At 37.1% G+C, this 18,662-nt stretch overlaps 2 protein-coding genes across 3 annotated transcripts; one reads left to right on the forward strand and one right to left on the reverse strand.

The window, feature by feature from the left end:
- Window positions 1-716: 716 nt before the first annotated feature.
- Window positions 717-10,838, forward strand: LOC101262078 (serine/threonine-protein phosphatase BSL3-like). Of its 2 annotated transcripts, XM_010315186.4 has the most exons (22): window positions 717-1,553; window positions 2,170-2,230; window positions 2,310-2,388; window positions 2,478-2,557; window positions 2,656-2,750; window positions 2,833-2,932; window positions 3,343-3,412; window positions 3,561-3,662; window positions 3,745-3,826; window positions 4,001-4,180; window positions 5,244-5,511; window positions 5,650-5,890; window positions 5,980-6,150; window positions 6,576-6,814; window positions 8,650-8,734; window positions 8,820-8,918; window positions 8,995-9,194; window positions 9,271-9,346; window positions 9,946-10,081; window positions 10,171-10,307; window positions 10,389-10,452; window positions 10,524-10,838. In XM_010315186.4, exons 1-22 carry the CDS (start codon window positions 1,145-1,147, stop codon window positions 10,535-10,537), a joined length of 2,988 nt encoding a protein of 995 aa, XP_010313488.1. In that variant the 5' UTR covers window positions 717-1,144; the 3' UTR covers window positions 10,538-10,838. The 2 variants fall into 2 exon arrangements, with proteins under 2 accessions (XP_010313488.1, XP_004251224.1); XM_004251176.5 differs by having other exon boundaries at window positions 10,389-10,838.
- Window positions 10,839-11,462: 624 nt separating this feature from the next.
- LOC101262382 (J domain-containing protein spf31) lies at window positions 11,463-18,110 on the reverse strand. Its single transcript, XM_004251177.5, has 9 exons — window positions 17,923-18,110; window positions 16,840-16,930; window positions 16,690-16,750; window positions 14,940-15,017; window positions 13,843-13,916; window positions 13,310-13,423; window positions 13,125-13,232; window positions 11,947-11,985; window positions 11,463-11,824 (listed from the first exon to the last, which is right to left on the reverse strand). The coding sequence occupies exons 1-9, from the start codon at window positions 18,045-18,047 to the stop codon at window positions 11,738-11,740; spliced, it is 777 nt and encodes a 258-aa protein (XP_004251225.1). The 5' UTR covers window positions 18,048-18,110; the 3' UTR covers window positions 11,463-11,737.
- Window positions 18,111-18,662: the final 552 nt, after the last annotated feature.

Below are 18,662 nucleotides of genomic sequence, written 5' to 3' on the forward strand. Positions count from 1 at the left end.
GTACTTTTAGAAGCAATCACTATTATTAATACTAATAATTTTGAAATCTTAAAAATAATATCCAAGGGTCAACTAAATGTTTTAATGGGGCAAGTTGACATTTTAATTAACTTAGCTTAATCAATAGTGACTCCATGATGAAATTAATAATTAAATTTTTATTCAAAAAAGGCAAATTAACAACAATGTAAACTACAAGTGTCTCTTAAAATCTTTACATTAATTTAAATTCATATACATTTAACTCGAGTCTCTTAAATATTCAATAAATCGCTAACTCTTCATAAATAGTAAAAAAGTAAATATGTCAAAATCAATTTTTTTTTAAAAATATTTGAGTTAATACGAAGATATAACTAATATTTGTGAATTAAGATTAAGAAAAAAAATTTATTTTTTTTTAAAAAGTTGAAATTGCAATAATGAACTGATTCGTAAAACAAATACTTATACGAAATAATTTCGAAATATTATTTCAAATGTTTGAGTCATATGTAAGTTGACTTGATGTGAGTTAATATTTATGAACTATCGAGTCAATATAATTTCTCCTTTTTAATTAAACGTCTTGAAATTAAATCATCATATTATTATCGGAAAAAAATAAATTCAAAAGAATCTATTGTAAACATCTTCAGGTAGTTGTACTCTACGTAGGATAACTTGTACACTGTAAGCTAGTAAAAATTTTAAGTCTTCAGCGCCGTCACTTTCTCGGCCGTACATATATACATATATATATAGGTAGAGAGAGAAGCAAAAATGGCGGATGATTAGGCTTAGAGAGAGAAAGTGAGAGAGATTATTGGCCGCCTTTTTAGAGAAGAAGAAGGAGGAGGAGGAGGAGGAGGAAGCTAGTCAAGCTACAGTGTTGTGTTTTTTTTTTCTGGTTCGGTGGGGGAGGAGAAGAGAGAGAGAGAGGGGGGAAAAAGATGGAAAGTATTTGAATTTTCTCTCTTTCTCATTTGGGTTGTGATTTTCTTAGAAAATATTTGAAGGGTTTGTAAAATCTTGGGTGTATTTGTATTGAATTGAAGGATCTGATGTATTGTACTGAATTAGGGTTTTGAAATGTTGATTGGAAATGCATGTTGTTGAGGATTTGAACTTTAATTTGGGGGATTGGGATTATTAGAGTATTGATATGGATGTGGATTCAACTATGGTATCGGAGTCCGATCACGATCCGACTGTTCAGAATGATAGTTCGACGTCGGAACAACAGCTTAATGATGAGTCTTCAACTTCGTTGCAGCAGCAAAGTTCACAAACTCAGCAACAGCAGCAGCAAAGTAGTAGTAGTAGTAGTGTTCCTGCTGTTGCGGGACCAAGGTGTGCTCCGACGTATTCGGTGGTGCACGAAGTGATAGAGAAGAAGGAAGATGGTCCAGGGCCAAGGTGTGGGCATACGTTAACGGCTGTACCAGCTGTTGGTGAAGAAGGTTCTCCTAATTATATTGGTCCAAGGCTTATTCTTTTTGGTGGTGCTACTGCTCTTGAGGGAAATTCTGCTGCTTCTGGAACCCCGTCATCTGCTGGAAGTGCTGGAATTCGTAGGTTACCCGACTTAATTGATTAGCTGAACTGGACCTTTTCTTTTGTAATTTCCTTCTACTCTATTATGGGGAGGGGGAGCTTGGTTTAACCGGTAAAGTTGTTGTCATGTGATCAGAGTTCACGGGTTCGAGTTGTGAAAACAACCTCTTGCATAAATGCGAGATAGACTGTGTACAATAGACCCTTGTGGTTCAGCCCTTTCCTGGTGAAGTTGCTGCCAAGCACGAGCTGTAAAAACAACCTCTTGCAGAAATGCAGGGTAAGGTTGCGTACAATGGACTCTTGTAGTTCGGTCCTTTCCTGGACCCCACACATAGATGGAACTTAGTGCGTCGGGGTGGTTTGGGGTAACTTTTGAGCGCCTCCAGTATTTTACCTGTACCTGCATCTTTTTACCTTTGCAGGTATTAGGTAGCTTTGCCTTCAGCGCCTAGTTTGTTGGGAGAAATGACATAGATTTTATGACAGACTTGCTTGGATTTGAACCGTGGTTTCCTATGGTCTTCATTCTAGCTTCATCCCTACTAGACACACCCTCGGGTTGTGGTAGTAAAACTGAATCTGGGTTTCAAATGTAAAATGATTTATTTGAGGTTTTGTATCTAATTGCAGGCTTAGCAGGGGCTACTGCTGATGTGCACTGTTATGATGTTTTCACGAATAAATGGTCTAGGTAAGTCTGAATTGTATCAGTGACAAGCTACATTTTGGTGCTTAGTTAGAAGGTTTGAATATGTGAATGAACTTCACAGGATCACTCCCATTGGGGAGCCACCCACACCAAGGGCTGCACATGTTGCTACAGCTGTGGGAACTATGGTTGTTATTCAGGTTTGTATTGGCTGATAGCTTTGTTGTTTGCCTCGCGTATGATAATCTCGTTCAGCCACTTAAGATGTTCTATTTACCATCCATCTCAGGGTGGAATCGGTCCAGCTGGTTTGTCAGCTGAGGATCTTCACGTTCTGGACCTTACTCAACAACGGCCAAGATGGCACAGGTTAGCACCTTTCGAGTAATGTCTATAGTTATCATAATGAATGTTGCCTGTGCGTGAATCCATGACGAACTTGTGTTAAATGATTTTGATCTTATCAGGGTTGTGGTGCAAGGACCTGGTCCAGGTCCGCGTTATGGACACGTCATGGCTTTGGTAGGGCAAAGATATCTCATGGCAATTGGCGGAAATGATGGTTAGTCTGATATCTGAGTCAGATATATTTATTTCAGCAATGACATGGTTTAGAAAAATATTAATTATTCTATTGTATTCAGGAAAAAGGCCTCTAGCGGATGTTTGGGCTTTGGACACAGCTGCCAAGCCATATGAATGGCGGAAGTTGGAACCGGAGGGTGAAGGTCCACCTCCTTGCATGTAAAGTTCATATTCTCTCACTTGAAGACGTGTACTTTATTTTCTTTGTTACCCAATAAATTATCGTTTCTCTTGATTTGTATTTATTTGCTTATTCAGAATTCTATACTTTAAAGGTAGCAAATCTCAAGAATTACTTGTACATATCTGTAAGTATTACATGCTGTTACTAGTGTCAATGATGCATTGTCTGTTTAGTTAGCTTGCAAATTATGTGTATGTGATCTGATTAGGGAGTGTGTCTGATCTTTTATATGAAAAGTTGTTTATCCTGGAGCTGTATGTGTAGAACAATGTTTGTTCATGCTTGTTGGAGATCAATACCATCAGATTATTTTGAATGTGATACTAATTTGGCCCAACCAATTACGAAATTTAGGAAGTCCTAATATGCCCTGCTTCTGTTTTAGGTATGCAACCGCAAGTGCACGTTCAGATGGTCTTCTTCTGCTCTGTGGAGGGAGGGATGCCAATAGTGTGGTGAGTCAAGCATATACTTTTTATACTGATTTATTTGTTCTATCATATTGCTATGCCTTGCAGTTAGATCACAATGTCATCATGGTGCTCTTCTCTTTCGTAACTGGTCAATTTTTCTTACCTTTTTTGTTGCCTTGGTTATTCATAGCCTCTGGCAAGTGCTTATGGACTTGCCAAACATAGAGATGGACGTTGGGAATGGGCCATTGCCCCTGGTGTGTCACCCTCTCCCAGATATCAACATGCTGCAGTAAGTGTGTTTTTTCATTTACATTATATTTCTCCTTTCTGGCAGGGATCATAAGGGAGTTATCAGTTGTTTATGGTAACAGGTTTTTGTTAATGCTCGACTGCATGTATCTGGAGGGGCACTTGGTGGTGGACGCATGGTGGAGGACTCATCCAGTGTTGCGGGTATTTCCTTTATGCTCTTTGTATTGATTGCTTGTTTAGATTAACACTTTCTGATATAGCTTTAAAAAAAGAACACTTCCTCATTTGGTTATATCTTTTACTTTTCCCTTTGGTCGGGTGTGATGTCATTCTCACAGCCATGTTTCTTCTTTCTTCCTTCTCTTCTTTTGGCAGTTCTTGATACAGCTGCAGGAGTGTGGTGTGACACAAAATCTGTTGTGACTAGTCCTAGGACTGGCAGATTCAGTGCAGATGCAGCTGGTGGAGATGCTGCTGTTGAATTGACCAGACGCTGTAGGCATGCAGCTGCTGCTGTTGGGGACTTGATATTTATCTATGGTGGTCTACGTGGCGGTGAGGCTATATATATGCATGCTCAATAACTGCTTCTCTTTGTTGCAAAGATTGGAAAAAGTTGATGCATACCTTCCACTTTCTTTTCTAATAATCATTTCTCCTCCTATGCCCTCCTCACAATAGCCCACTTTAGAATTCAACCAAATGTAGGATAAAGCTTCAAATAGAATCTATCCTTACTTTGCTTATAAATCCCAACAAACTAACTTCTCCGACGATACAGCCTGACTAAAATTAAAAAATAGACCCCAACATCTGATTTGTACAAATCAGATCCTAAGACAGAAGACTATAAATTTAGGTCAAAACCCAAACAAACTTGCGAAGTGCTAAACTATGTTAAACATCTACATATCTGCACCACTTAGTGGTTTGATATAAACTTGAAACTTAACACTAATGTGTGAATTCTAAAGATTATTTTTATTTATTAATGAATATTTTCCCTCCCCGGGGGCATAGTGTGGCATCTGGATCTTTTCATCGGGCGCTATTTCTTTTAGATCAAAAGGTGGTCTGACTCTATTGGATCAAATCATAAGCTAAGCCGTGCTAGGAGCTAGCTGGCTCAAGAAAGAACAAAAAAGTGAAACTTAACCTTTTGAATTCACAAGCACCTCATAATTCTCTGAGAAATGATTACTCGGTATGCAAGCGGATAATGTCTCTCTGGTGGAAAATAGTGAAATATCTGTCTTGTCCATGATGAGATACATGAAAACAATTAGTTGTGCCTTTCTGTCAAATACCTGACTTTGAAACTTAAGGCATTGATATTCAAGAGGAGGTATTTGTGGGTATGAAGGCAATATATTACTTAGCCGATCTCATATTAAATTTATATGTAGGTGTTGCAGTTATGTTCACAAATGAAGTGTTTGTTGACTATCCGAACTGCTGCAATGAGTGCTTCTCTAATCTCTCCTCACATGAGAACCTCTGGAGCAGTTATTTGGATCACTTGCTGGTTTCTGCTGCGAGTGTACTAAGCTATTAAAAGTTGCTGATGTTTGGAACCCTTCTATGCAAGGCAATTATTTACTTGTCACCAATTTCGCAGGTGTACTGCTGGATGACTTGCTTGTTGCTGAAGACTTGGCTGCCGCAGAAACAACAAGTGCAGCTTCACATGCCGCAGCTGCTGCCGCCAATCTACAAGATGGCAGGCTTGCTGGGAGGTATGGTTTTGGTGATGAAAGAACGAAGCAAACAGTTTCCGAGGCAGTTAATGATGGTTCTGTTGTACTGGGAAATGCTGTTGCTCCCCCTGTAAATGGCGATATGTATACTGATATAAGTACTAAGAATGTCATGCTTCAAGGATCTCGGTGAGTCTACAATTGCTTAATAATGGCAGTGCCTATTGTGCCAGCTAATGGCAGTGCCTATTGTGCCTGCTGTCATCCTTTTTTAAATTCTGTTGTTGCCTTGGTTCTCAGTTTCACCATCTTGGGTTTGTTTTGTAGGAGACTCAGCAAAGGTGTCGAATATTTAGTGGAGGCCTCTGCAGCAGAAGCTGAGGCTATTACTGCTGCACTAGCAGCTGCCAAAGCTCGACAGCAAGGTAATGGAGAAGTCGAACTTCCTGATAGGGATGGTGGAGCAGAGGCTACACCAAGTGGAAAAGCAGCATCTTCTTCAATCAGTTTAGATTCTTCCGGATCGAATAATTCTGCCCCAACTGGTGTCCGTCTTCATCATCGTGCCGTTAGTATTCAGATCCTTTATGCTATGTCGTGCTATCTGGTTAAGTTTGGAAAATAATAGACTGATGATGTGCCTTTAAACATTTATAGATAGTTGTAGCTGCAGAGACTGGTGGTGCTCTTGGTGGTATGGTACGACAGCTTTCTATCGATCAATTTGAAAATGAAGGCCGGCGAGTCAGTTATGGAACCCCAGAAAATGTCACGGCAGCACGAAAACTTTTGGATCGACAAATGTCCATCAACAGTGTTCCGAAAAAGGTACAATAAGTTATTGTGTGCTTCAACTAGTTAGGAAACCCTTTGATGCTGTGGTCCCACCTAAAATTCCTCCGTTTAGGAAACCTATAGGTCCCTAAGACAATGAATGTCCACATGAAGAACAAATGGAAGACAAGTGAAGAAAAGAAATTGAGTTTTAAATTTTTCCTGATGTATATATTGTGACCTTGGGTGGGGGGAAGAGAGAGAGTGGTGGGTTGGGAGAGTACAGGAGAAAGAGAAGAAGATTCCCGAATGGGAGAAAATACTCCGGGCAGTTGGCCCATTGCTATTCACAGTACTCAACAGATAAACATATATCCGGTTCGCAGAATAATTGCTATAAGCTTAGGCGGTCTTGTTCCTATTAGAACACATAGCTTTTTGTGTTTGTTATAATCTTTTGCTCTTTCTTTCTGTCTCAGTTGATCACCCATCTTTTGAAGCCTCGGGGTTGGAAGCCGCCTGCGCGACGAGAGTTTTTTTTGGACTGCAATGAGATCGCCGATCTTTGTGATAGTGCCGAAAGAATATTTGCTAGTGAACCTACTGTATTACAGCTAAGGGCTCCTATTAAGATATTTGGTGACTTACATGGGCAATTTGGGGATCTCATGCGTCTTTTTGACGAGTATGGTTCCCCGTCAACTGCTGGGGATATTGCGTAAGTGCCTTGACAATCTTGCATTTCAGTATATTTTTTAGTTGAAGTGTTCGTTCGAATCTATGTTGCCTAGTCCGTGTCGTGATTGAAATTACTGAAATTATAGCAGTTTCAACTAGGGATAGGCATTCATTTGTTCAAAACTTCGGTTCGGTTCTTTGATTTTAGTTCTTCACTGGTGCATACCGAACCAAACGATTTTGTTTTTTTTCTATTTCGGTATGTGATCTAAGTTTTCTAACTTTGATGCTATTATCGGGATGCTCCATTTTTGAGTTTTTCCCGTGAAGCTAGGCCAGTCTTGCCAAGCATTGTAAATAAAACATTGACATTAGAGAGCAAGGAAATAGCTAAGGATTTCCTTACATGTACCACTTCCAAGCTGTCCAACTGGCTATAATGAAGAGTTGCTTTTAAAAAATTCCTTTGGTCCCAACTCCTACAATTATTAGACATTGTCCTCTTTGAATGTACCTGCATGTATCTTATAAATCTTTGACAATTTTATTCGTATTATACCATTTTGAAGTGCAGTTTTGATTTCATGGATTCTTTAGTACAAAAAACCTTGCATATTCTGAATTTGCAAATAAGATTAACACTTCTATTTTAATTCACATCTGTCTGTTAGGTGAGGGATCAAACCTTTTATTGCCCTCCTCCATTTACGCAGGTCTTCCATTTCCCCGATTTTGTTTGAATTCCACTTCTTTTTTCTGGGAAAAAGTGAAGGAGAAGGAACTTCTTGAGTGAATCCATCTTTTTCCTGTTTAGACCCCTTCATCTCAAACAATTCAATTTCTATTTCTGTCCCTTTTTCACTGTTCAGTATGTTATTCTTTGGGTTTTTTTTTTAGAAGGTAACAACTTGTATTCTATTCCAAAACAAAAACCAGAACCTGCCACAAACAAATTACTACATCTCTCTTCCTCACTTTTCAAGGTGGTGTATCTTATGCTTCTTTTAGTGTTACTTTAACTGTAGGTTCTCTTTCATAATTTTTCACTCGAGGCATCTACTAAGAGAAATATTCTTAGGGCCTGTTTGGACATGCATTATGAAATCATGATTTGTAATCAGATTGATTTGAAGTTTTATTTGGTCATGCATTTTGAATTTTTTAAGTTGTATTTTTCTCATAAATGTGAATACCCTACTAGTTGTGAAAAGTGAAAACTATCAAAATTTCTCTAATTCTTACACAATCTTACCAAAATATCAAATCATAATTCATAAACAAGTATTGAGATATCCTACGGCACTGCATTGATAAATCGCATATGTCTATGTTCCTTTTATGAATAAATGTTTGTGATTACAAACTTTCAAAATACGCTTAATTTTATTAAGATCCACTAGTAAACAATAGTTGTAACAAGTAATTCTTTTATATAATGTTTTCACAAGGTTCCTACAATCTCCACACCGAATGTTTTCTTTACATAATATGAACTTATGGGTCAAACATTTTTGAAAAATTGAAATCACTATTTGAACTCTCCAGGAATTGAAAAGCTCTTTTGGAGGATCCTGATTAAAATAGTCTTTGAAGAAAAGATTAAGACAGGACTTTGCAGTTAATTTGTATTGTTGGAATAATATAATATATAGTGATTGGATTGTGTGTAGCCTAATAGTTTTGTTCGGTCTAAATTATCAACTTCTCCTCCCCCCCCCCCCCCCCCCCCCCCCCCCCCAATTTTTGTAGTTGATAGCTAAAATGATCTTTTTCCAATGTCAATATGCACTTCTAATGCTGTTCCTTTGGTACTAATTCTTTTTTCAGTAAATGCTAATTTGCTAATCTTGCATTCTTGTGTAATCGATTCTTCAGGTATATTGATTACCTCTTCTTGGGAGATTATGTTGATAGGGGCCAGCACAGCTTGGAGACCATTACCCTTCTCCTTGCATTAAAGGTATCTATTTGCTATATACTTGTGATACATTTCCACTTTCGGAATTGCTCTTTACTGATTTTAATGGCACATAACTGTTTGTTAGGTCGAGTATCCTTACAATATACATTTAATACGTGGGAACCATGAAGCTTCAGATATAAATGCGCTCTTTGGCTTTCGAATTGAGTGCATTGAACGCCTGGTATGCTACTATCATTTACCAATTGGAAGTCCTCCTTCCCTCTTCTAGTTGGTTACTGATCTTCTTTATGGAGCAGGGTGAGAGAGATGGAATCTGGGCATGGCATCGGATTAATAGATTGTTTAACTGGCTTCCTCTGGCTGCCCTGATCGAGAAAAAAATCATCTGTATGCATGGTGGGATTGGAAGGTCCATTAATCACGTTGAGCAAATAGAGAGTATCCAGCGTCCTATCACTATGGAAGCTGGCTCAATCGTTCTGATGGATTTGTTGTGGTTAGCCCATGTCTTCTCTTTTTCCTTCTTCCATTTTGACATTGTCCTATTTTCTAAAATTGATTTATGCATCTAGGTCTGACCCAACAGAAAATGATAGTGTTGAAGGACTAAGACCAAATGCAAGAGGCCCTGGCTTGGTAACTTTTGGGGTAACTTATTTTACAACTTCTTTGAGACTACTGATTCTCTTAATTCTTCATTTCACAACTCTTTAGATTTTTTTTTTTTAATGTTAAAAGCTGCAATATTCTTCTCCATTTGGGAGAACTGAAGTTAGTTACAGTGACTCATAAAGGAATGGAATTTGCCCCAAAAAATCAGTTGCCTCCGTCCACCCCTTGCTATCTTTTGTATTTCATCACTGCGCCGTCCACCCCTTGCTATCTTTTGTATTTCATCACTGTGCAGTCTGTCATTTCTTACGTATTTTTTCTTAGTTCCATTGGGCTATTGTAGCTCCTCATCTGCAATTGTTCTTGTCTTCATTTATTTCTGTGGTTGGACAATCTTAATTTGTCTGTCCAGGCTCTTTTCTTTAAGAAGTACTAAATTCATAATCCTTGAAACAATATTATCTTAAAAGTTCTGATGATTGGGATATCATTTTTCTAGCTTTTGGTGTTGGATCTTTGGTCCATGACAATCACTGGTCATTCCTCTTTTTTGTTGCCAGATTTGTTGATTGCATGTAATTTCTATAGCATCATTCCTCTATTGCACTTATGTAAAAACTTTCCTTTACATGCAGCCCGATCGTGTGATGGAGTTTTGCAACAACAATGATCTTCAACTAATAGTCCGAGCCCATGAATGCGTGATGGATGGCTTTGAAAGATTTGCTCAGGGGCATTTGATTACGCTTTTTTCAGCCACCAATTACTGCGGTATGTCTGTTCTTACTGATTTTGGATGCTCAGAGGATTATTTTCGACGTTTTCATCTATATAAGAGGACTCCTCTTCTACTGCTGCAGGTACTGCTAACAATGCTGGTGCCATTTTGGTACTGGGTAGAGATCTTGTTGTGGTTCCAAAACTTATCCACCCAATTCCGCCAGTTTCATCGCCTGAAAATTCACCTGAACGGCATATAGAAGACACTTGGATGCAGGTTGTCTTTTTTCCCCCATATATGTTTTTGTGCTTTGATCTATGTTGTGTGGGTCTTGTTAACACACTCTATCTGTTATAGGAGTTAAATGCTAACAGACCCCCTACACCAACCAGAGGCCGTCCCCAAGTTGCGAACGATCGAGGTTCTTTTGCTTGGACTTAGATTCTTTTCCTATACTTTGAGCTTCATGCTCTTAACATCTGGGATTTCCAGTGATATGTACATAGGCATGAAGCCATTTGTGGAGACAAATATATCCCTCTTTGAAGATCTATAAGGCTTTTGAGGCACTCAGCACAATAGACAACAACAGCCCTTCAGACAGATTGCAGGCACAGAAGCAGTCAAAAGTTTCCCATTGTACATTGACAAACAAAATCATATCATAATGTATTACTAGAAGTGGGAACAAAAAAAAAAAGTTAACGGTTTTACCCCTATTAAATTATTTTTTATAAAAAATTAGTTAATTAAATAATTACATGTTTCTAAAAAATTTAATTAAATGACCATTTCTCATTCACTAAATTAACATTGTTCCTCTATCTTTAAAACCAAATTATCATTAGTGTTTCAATGCGAATTTTTTTTTATCTTTTTTACAAGCAATTTAATATGATTCATGTATTAGATTTGTCACGTTATTGAAGAAAAATTGTTGATATTCTTATGTTTTTATATCATGATTTGCACTTAGTTATCCAACTCTTAATTATACACACTTATAATTTTTGAGTTCATATTAAAATATAATAAAAATATTATCATATCACTAATATGATACAATAAATTTATTTTAAAGTGATTATATTGATGATAAACATATTTATTTATTAGCTAAAAATGATATAAACCTAACTAAACTAAATAGAAAAAGGAAATAAATATTCAATTACTTCTTGAAGACAAGAACTTAAAGTAGATACATGTATTTTACAAAGTTATTGTTCATGGATTATTATTTTTTATGTATATTTATTTTAATATTAATTGGCCCTTTAAATTTTTACGTGCCTTTTCACATACTACAATTTTTGACCTATAAATATAATTCTTCCAGAAAAGTTTTTATGTGCTACTCCTACAAAGAATCGATTAGCTTCAAATTTTGATGGATAAAATTATTCAATTTGTTCAAAAACGACCAATATGTTTATGTATATAAAGGGATCAAGTTTCATATATAAAACTCCACAATACTCACCCGTCGTATATGCATATTAGCATATAACATATCACAAATAATCCTATCAAGATTCAGTTCATAAACAGAAATCTATGTCAAATGAAATATATGAATGTACTTGTCTAGCTAAATATACATCTAAAATAGAGTGCTAAATATATTTTGCTGCAGAATAATTAAGTTAGCTATGGATACAAGCTTTAAATATCACTGAAACAAAACTAGTTGACGTACATGTGTTTTAGCCTCGTTTCACAGGTCGTTGAACGTAAGATTTATTGGGATCTTCTGTTTTCAACTTTGGAGGTCGAATTTCTCCTTTCTTAACCTGCAGAAGCACAGAGAACTTGTTCATTAGTGTTCTCGTCGACCTATAAACATTCCCCTCATTATCTTCATATGGGATGGGAAAAGTATAGTGTTTGCAATATAAGGTAATAACAGTCTTACCTTCTTTCCTCCCTTCATGAAATCTCTCCAACTGGACACCTGATGAGAAATAGAAGAAAAGTTTTAGAAACTCAATTCAGTAAGTCTAGATTTTGGAACATGTCGGTTGTCTTCAACTTTACAATTTCATATCATCATGAAGATTAGGTTCATAACAATTATCATGTTCTGAAGACCTTAGGTTCAATAATATTATCATGTTTGTCACCCGGGATTGTGGTCGGATGGTTAGAATTCCTCCATCTTTAACCAGAAGTCTCAGCATTGAGACCTGAAAATGGAAAAAGTTCTGGTAGAGAACACATCTCCATTTAATGAATCTTGCGCAGCAGTTGGCACAAATCCGGATCAGTTGGTGCCCCAAAATGGATACCGGACACCAAGTGGGAAACAAAAAAAAAAGATTATTATGTTCCAAAGAACGCCAAACACCCGTGTTACTAGTTGTATCATTCATTTGCTACAAAAAAAAAAAGACGCTGCAGATTCAAAGAAGAGTCCTCATAGTAAAAGTAAAGTTACATAATAGATGGCATAAACCACTCAAGTTCATAGGCAATCGTCAACAACTTCTTGATCCTGAAATCAAGAGAGTCATTTGATTGGCTCTTGTAGCATCATGTCTTGGGCTCTTAGTTAAGAGATGAGATACTCATGACCCAGCACAGAGCCAGAACCCCCTCCCCCCTTAAAGCAAGAAGGAATAGCCTAGTTTCTTTTTCTGCTCCTTTTAGAACAAGAAAAGTGAACCAAAAAAATACTTTTTATCTTAGACGTTTACACAAAATACAAGAATACACCGAGATGCAACTTTCAAGTAGAAGTTACTTCAGGGGATTTTATTTTATAACCACGTCAAACACAAGCAGAGGACATAAGAAAGGTTAGATTTTCTGCAGAAAATGTACATAAAACTGCACATATAATTCTAACAACTCATGAAACAAGACTATTAAGTAGTATGTATAAACTTCGACCATGCTGAATTATTTGAAAGAAAAACATACTTCAAATGAATAAAACAAACATGCCAAATGTAGCATTGGAACTTTTTTCCGGATAAAACAAACTGTGAACCAACACTAGACAATTGACTAGATATATAGAAGTTTGTAATATAAGTCTGCAAGGTTCATGTATTCGGAAACAGCAAGATACATAATGCATTGAAAACTAACCCTGTTTTCTCTAGTTCCTTCCCACTGCTCTTCATGCTCACGCTTTCTTTTCCACAACTCTTTTGTTTCTTCCTCATCTTTCTTCAAGCGACCTTCCTCTTCCGATATCTACACAACATCAAGTTATAAATTCTCAATTAAAATCTAAAAACATGTTGAGTAAGAGAAGAAACTGGTATAAGTACCCTCATTGCCATTTTTCTCCTCCTCCATTCTTGGTCCGTTAAGATTTCTTTCACCTTCAACTTCAGCTTATGCTGGAATTCTTCTGATTGCTCATGCTCTTGGTCGAACTTTCCCTATTAGTCAAGAAATCAACCATCTCAAATTAAGAAAACTAATTTTCAATTTCATGGTAACATGGATTTCATAAATGCTCAATTAACTACTATCAAACATTCCCTTATCTCAACCTTTGGGGTAGACAACATGAGGAATTCAACAAAAGTTTTCTAACAGATAGGTGAGAGACAGTCCAAAACAACTCTAGTTGCTTGGAGAAAATCAAGGTGCCATATAAGCACAGTTCAAGGTGGTTGGGCAATGATTAACACGGTTCTCAATGTAAGAAAAAAGAGGCCAACCAAAGCTACAGATAACATCAGGAAGAAAATTCCCCATTTTAAATCCAGGGACAACAATTCCAGTTAATCATAGACATTCGAGTTGGATAATCTGATGAGAAGACATTGCAGAAGAGCCTACTAAACAGAATTACCTCAGTAACTAATGATTTCAATTTACTAGCAGTATCTTTCTTAAGCTGCTTCTTCCACTGTGCTCTCAGCTCTTCTGTGATCATATCCAATGGGAGGAAAAATAAAGAGACATTCCGTGTTAGACACAAGCCACACAAAAAGATACAGCTCAATGAAGAACATTATGGTTTCCACTAATTTAGTGACAAAACAAGAACTGACATCACCAAACAAAAGAAGCATTTGCCATGTTACTCTGCCCATATAAGTATGGCCAAATATGTAATAACTAATAGTTTTGACAATATCCACAATCAAATAACAACAGAAACAGTTTCTACAAGTCGAGAGCCGAAAGGACCAGAATAAGCTATAATTCTAAAGTGGACAACGAATTGTGGGATGAACCAAAAGGGACAACACGCCTCATCCCCAACGACTAGCAAAAAAGTTTGAAGGCCGAACGGTTGTTTGGTGTGCAGGCCATTTTTTAAAATCAATTACATGACTCATTTAATAATTTTATTTCATATCAAGCGCTGGCCAGCCAAAGACTAGCCTTTTAAAAAAATTAGAAGTTGTTGGCTACCACATGACTAGCTAATGATTTATTTTGGAATGGTCTAGATTCAGATTCCTGAACATATTCCTTGTCATTTTTTTGAGGATTTGTTTCCAGTTGATTCCTTAACATTTTTTCAACTAGTCGTTTTTTAACACACGACTAGTTGATTGAATCAACAAGAAACAAATCCTGGAAAAAATAATAATGATTTAGAAAAAAGGGCTAGTTGTTGGCTTGCTAACACTTATTAAAACTATAAAACTAAACAAGTCGTGTAAAGCTGCACGGCTAATTGATTAAAAATGGTCCACATGCCAAACGACCGTTTGGTGTGGGCTATCAAAACTCTTTTACTTGTCGCTGGGGATGGGGAGGGGCTTTGTCCCTTTTTGTTCATCCCACAACTCGTCGTCGGTTTTGGAATTTTAGCTTCAAATTGTGGCCCTTTAGGCTCCCAACTCCAGTTTCTACCTCCTTTATTGATGCAGTGACAATGTCACAAGCAAGATAAAACAAAAACAAGAGGACAATCTGAAGAAAAGGGCAGCCGACCTTTTGCTGCATTAACCTGGTTCAGAATATAATCCCTCTCCTGAGGGTCAAGTAATAATTGCTGGGCTTTTGCTAAAGCTGCAAATATAAAATGAAAACAATTTGGTTAAAATTTGCCACAAGGAAGCAAAATTTTTCAGAAATATAGCGTTAACCTATCTAAAGCAGTAAAACAGTCAACTTATCAAAATTTCACTTTGCAAAACTACAATGAAGCTCTGAAAGACTAATTTTGACAATCAGAAAGGGTTGAACACCTATATGTAACACTACATTGCTGCTACTAATTCTGCGCTTAACATGTCTACCCTGATGGTTCTCCTAAAAATGAGGGAATTTTCATTCCAAACAGCTATTTAAACTGGTCTCTCACTAATGCGACAAGAAACAGCAACAGGACAAAGATTGTACATATAACTTTGAGGTATTGCAGTGTCTCTGAAAGTGGACTCTTTTGATAGTACTTGAAATTCTCTTGAAAAGAAAAACATATTCCAACATTAGGTGTCTTTTACGAATTTCCTAGGGCTGCTATTTGAAGTGATAACAATGTTTGCTGGCCAAAAAAAATCATTTGATAGGGCAACTCTACACAGTTCGGACGAAGCAGGTTTTCAGGCAATAGAAGGGGATAGATGGAGAACTGACTGATACGAGCACGGCTAGTTTGACCAACTATTACGATCCATTTGAGCTCACAATAAGGATACACGGAGGAGCTTGGATGATCTTATGGAGCACAAAAGGGAGGGTCTCCACATATGGATGATAGCTTGGAGCCTGAGGGAAAGAGAGACTGCCAAGTTTGGTATCAGCAAGCCTCACTTTAATACAATGCAGCACTTTGACGATGGGCAGCTGCAATGCCTCACTTTGGCGTTGGCAGCACCACATTGGCGAGCTCAAGCCACTTGGGCGAGCATCAAGCCAAGCTTGGTGATCAAGAAAAACTTTGACAGTTTAGGATGGCAGTTTAGCTTTGACTGTTTTGTCTATTAATACACACAAGTAACCAGTTAAATAAAAATATCTGATATGCAGAATTGATGTCAGCTTAAAAGTATATAAAAACAACAAACTCATATCACATGTACTCTTCCTTGAAAATAACATCTGTTTCAGTGTAATTTAAAATAACCAGCACATGTGAAGACACTCTAGCCATATGATTGTACAAACAAATTGGAAAAACACTAGTCAAGGAGGCCCTTAGAAATAACTCTATCACAGAAAGTACGAAGATGATCTCAGGATTTTTTAATAGTAGATTAAGCAGTCATAGTGCACCCAAAAATAAACTGCTTCGCATGATCTCAAGTGACAAAAACTGTCAAATGTTACTTGTGTGCATTTCATCAGCAACCACGAGTCATTAAATATTGAAAATAAATGAACTGCAAGTTCATTGAATCGGTTGGAAAGTTATCCTTGAGTCGCATTTCTAGAGTTAGTTCAAAAAGACAAAGCTTCTGCTATAATTAACATTCTTCATCAGTACTAGGCAATTCCATGTGATAAGAGGGTTTCTTGAAGGTAATTGCAACAAATTCGGTAAAACTACACTCAGAATTATAATGCATAGTTGTATATCTAGCAGTTAAAATGCTATAGGATGTGCAAAATTCCGTTACTTCGCCAGATTTATCCTAACCAAAAGAGTTCGGACAAATGAGATAATCTTTCACTCCAGAAACTACTTAAAATGAATGGAATTATATAAAGTGGCACACAGAAAGAGCATCGTCCTCACCGCCAAATGCCTCCTTTGCTTGTGGATGCTTGCACTTGTCAGGGTGAACAAGCAAAGATAACTGCAGGTAATTCAAGTGAACACATTACATGATTTGGCAGAATAAGAGAAAGGTTTGAGTCAATGGAAAACATATTGACAAATTCACACCTTACGATACTGTCTTTTGACTTCATCAATGGATGAATCGAATGACAAGTTAAGATAATCAAATGGATTCAACTTGAAACATGAAAGGATCCTGCACAGTTTTTAAATTCAAAACCAGATTACGACAACTTAGCATGATAGAAATAAAGTACAGATAAGAAATAGATACCCTTCTCAGAAAAGAAACAAGAAATAGATATAGAATTCTATATTGTTCTGACCAAACAAACCCCCCATATCAAAAAGCAAACACTCCAAGATGCACACACACTCAAAACATAATATTGTAAAGAAAAAGGATAGCTTAAGCATCAATTACAATAAAGAGATAACCAAACTAGTAGTGACGAGGGTGTTAACACCAACCTGCGTAAATAGAATAACTGACCCCTAGTATTTTATGGACGTACAGGTTAGCCGTCTTGAAATCTACATATAAATGAAACTTTCTACCTTACACTCTACCTCGAAAGGATGCAACATCCAGAACTATCAGATCAAAAAACTATAGCTGAAGTTGGTGCAAAGAGGAAGGTTTTATAAGACGGGGGAAGCAAACAACGAGTGAAGTCTATTCCTTTTCCAGGTTGGGATAATGGAGAGCTGTGTTATCCTGTGCATTAGTTTTTCAACTCCTTCAAAGCTGGACAGATATTTGTACATCCTGGCCCTTTTTGGCTGCAATTTTTACATTATCAATCCAAAACAAACTTTGAAACGGATTAGGAAAATGTCTTCTTTTAAATGGCTAAAGGCTTAAGGCTAAAGGTAAATGAGATCAAATCAAACATTGTATTTAAACTATCAACACAAATGCGATACAAACAATAGGTAACAACCATCCAAACAAGCTGTAATTTACTAAACTTACTATCCTTAAGCTTCCTTTCTTCCAAATTCATGCTAAAGATTACCCGTCCAAATTAGCATAAAACTACTCTAAGCTCATTGGAGATATGAACATGCAAAAAAAACCGACTAAATGCCAAACAAATTCGCAACGATGAAGAACTATAATTACAATTGATTAACATGATAAAAGTTTCCATATGTAGATAGCGAGATAGAGATAAAGAGGCGAACCTGTTAACTTCATTATCGCGCTCAACTTCACTGACCTCAGCGAAGAATTGCTTCAGTAACGCATCTTCCTGGGCGGCGATTTTCGCCGGCGACGGTGCGGTGGCTGTATCGCTGTTGTCTCCCATTGAAACGGAGCCTTTTGAGTTTCACGCTCCGATCCCAAAATGTTTTACGGTTTGATGCATTCAGAATTGGGCTCAACATGATTTCAGCCCACTGTTTCTAAAGGCCCATTGGGCTCAATATGATTTCGGCCCATTGGTCTCAATATGATTTCAGCCCACTGTTTCTAAAGGCCCATTGGGCCGATGTATGAATCTTAAGCGGGTTAAGTGCACTACTTGCACAAGTAGCCACTTTAAAGGTCGTGGGTTGATTTACAATAATGGCCTTAAAAGTGGATAGTCTTGAACTTTTGATCCCACTTTTATGAATTTTTTTGTCTATAAAATAAATGAGGATTAAAAATTCAAGATCGTTCATATTCAAGGTCGCAATACGCAACAAAGGTGGGTCATACACGAACTTTACTAGTGGATGGTGTATCTATTAGTAAAGCATTTTGTATCTTAAAAAGAAGTGAAATTCAGTTATATTTTTAATTTATCTCTCGATATTTCAAACTTGAATAATTCAGATTTGTATAGAGAATCTCACACTTGGAATGGGTTCAATGTTATCTAGCTAAGACATTTCATACCTAAACCTTGAACCAGAAACCACTTCTCATAGACGAAGGA

The sequence above is a fragment of the Solanum lycopersicum genome, chromosome 11 (assembly GCF_036512215.1).
Source record: "Solanum lycopersicum chromosome 11, SLM_r2.1".
Lineage (NCBI taxonomy): Eukaryota > Viridiplantae > Streptophyta > Magnoliopsida > Solanales > Solanaceae > Solanum > Solanum lycopersicum.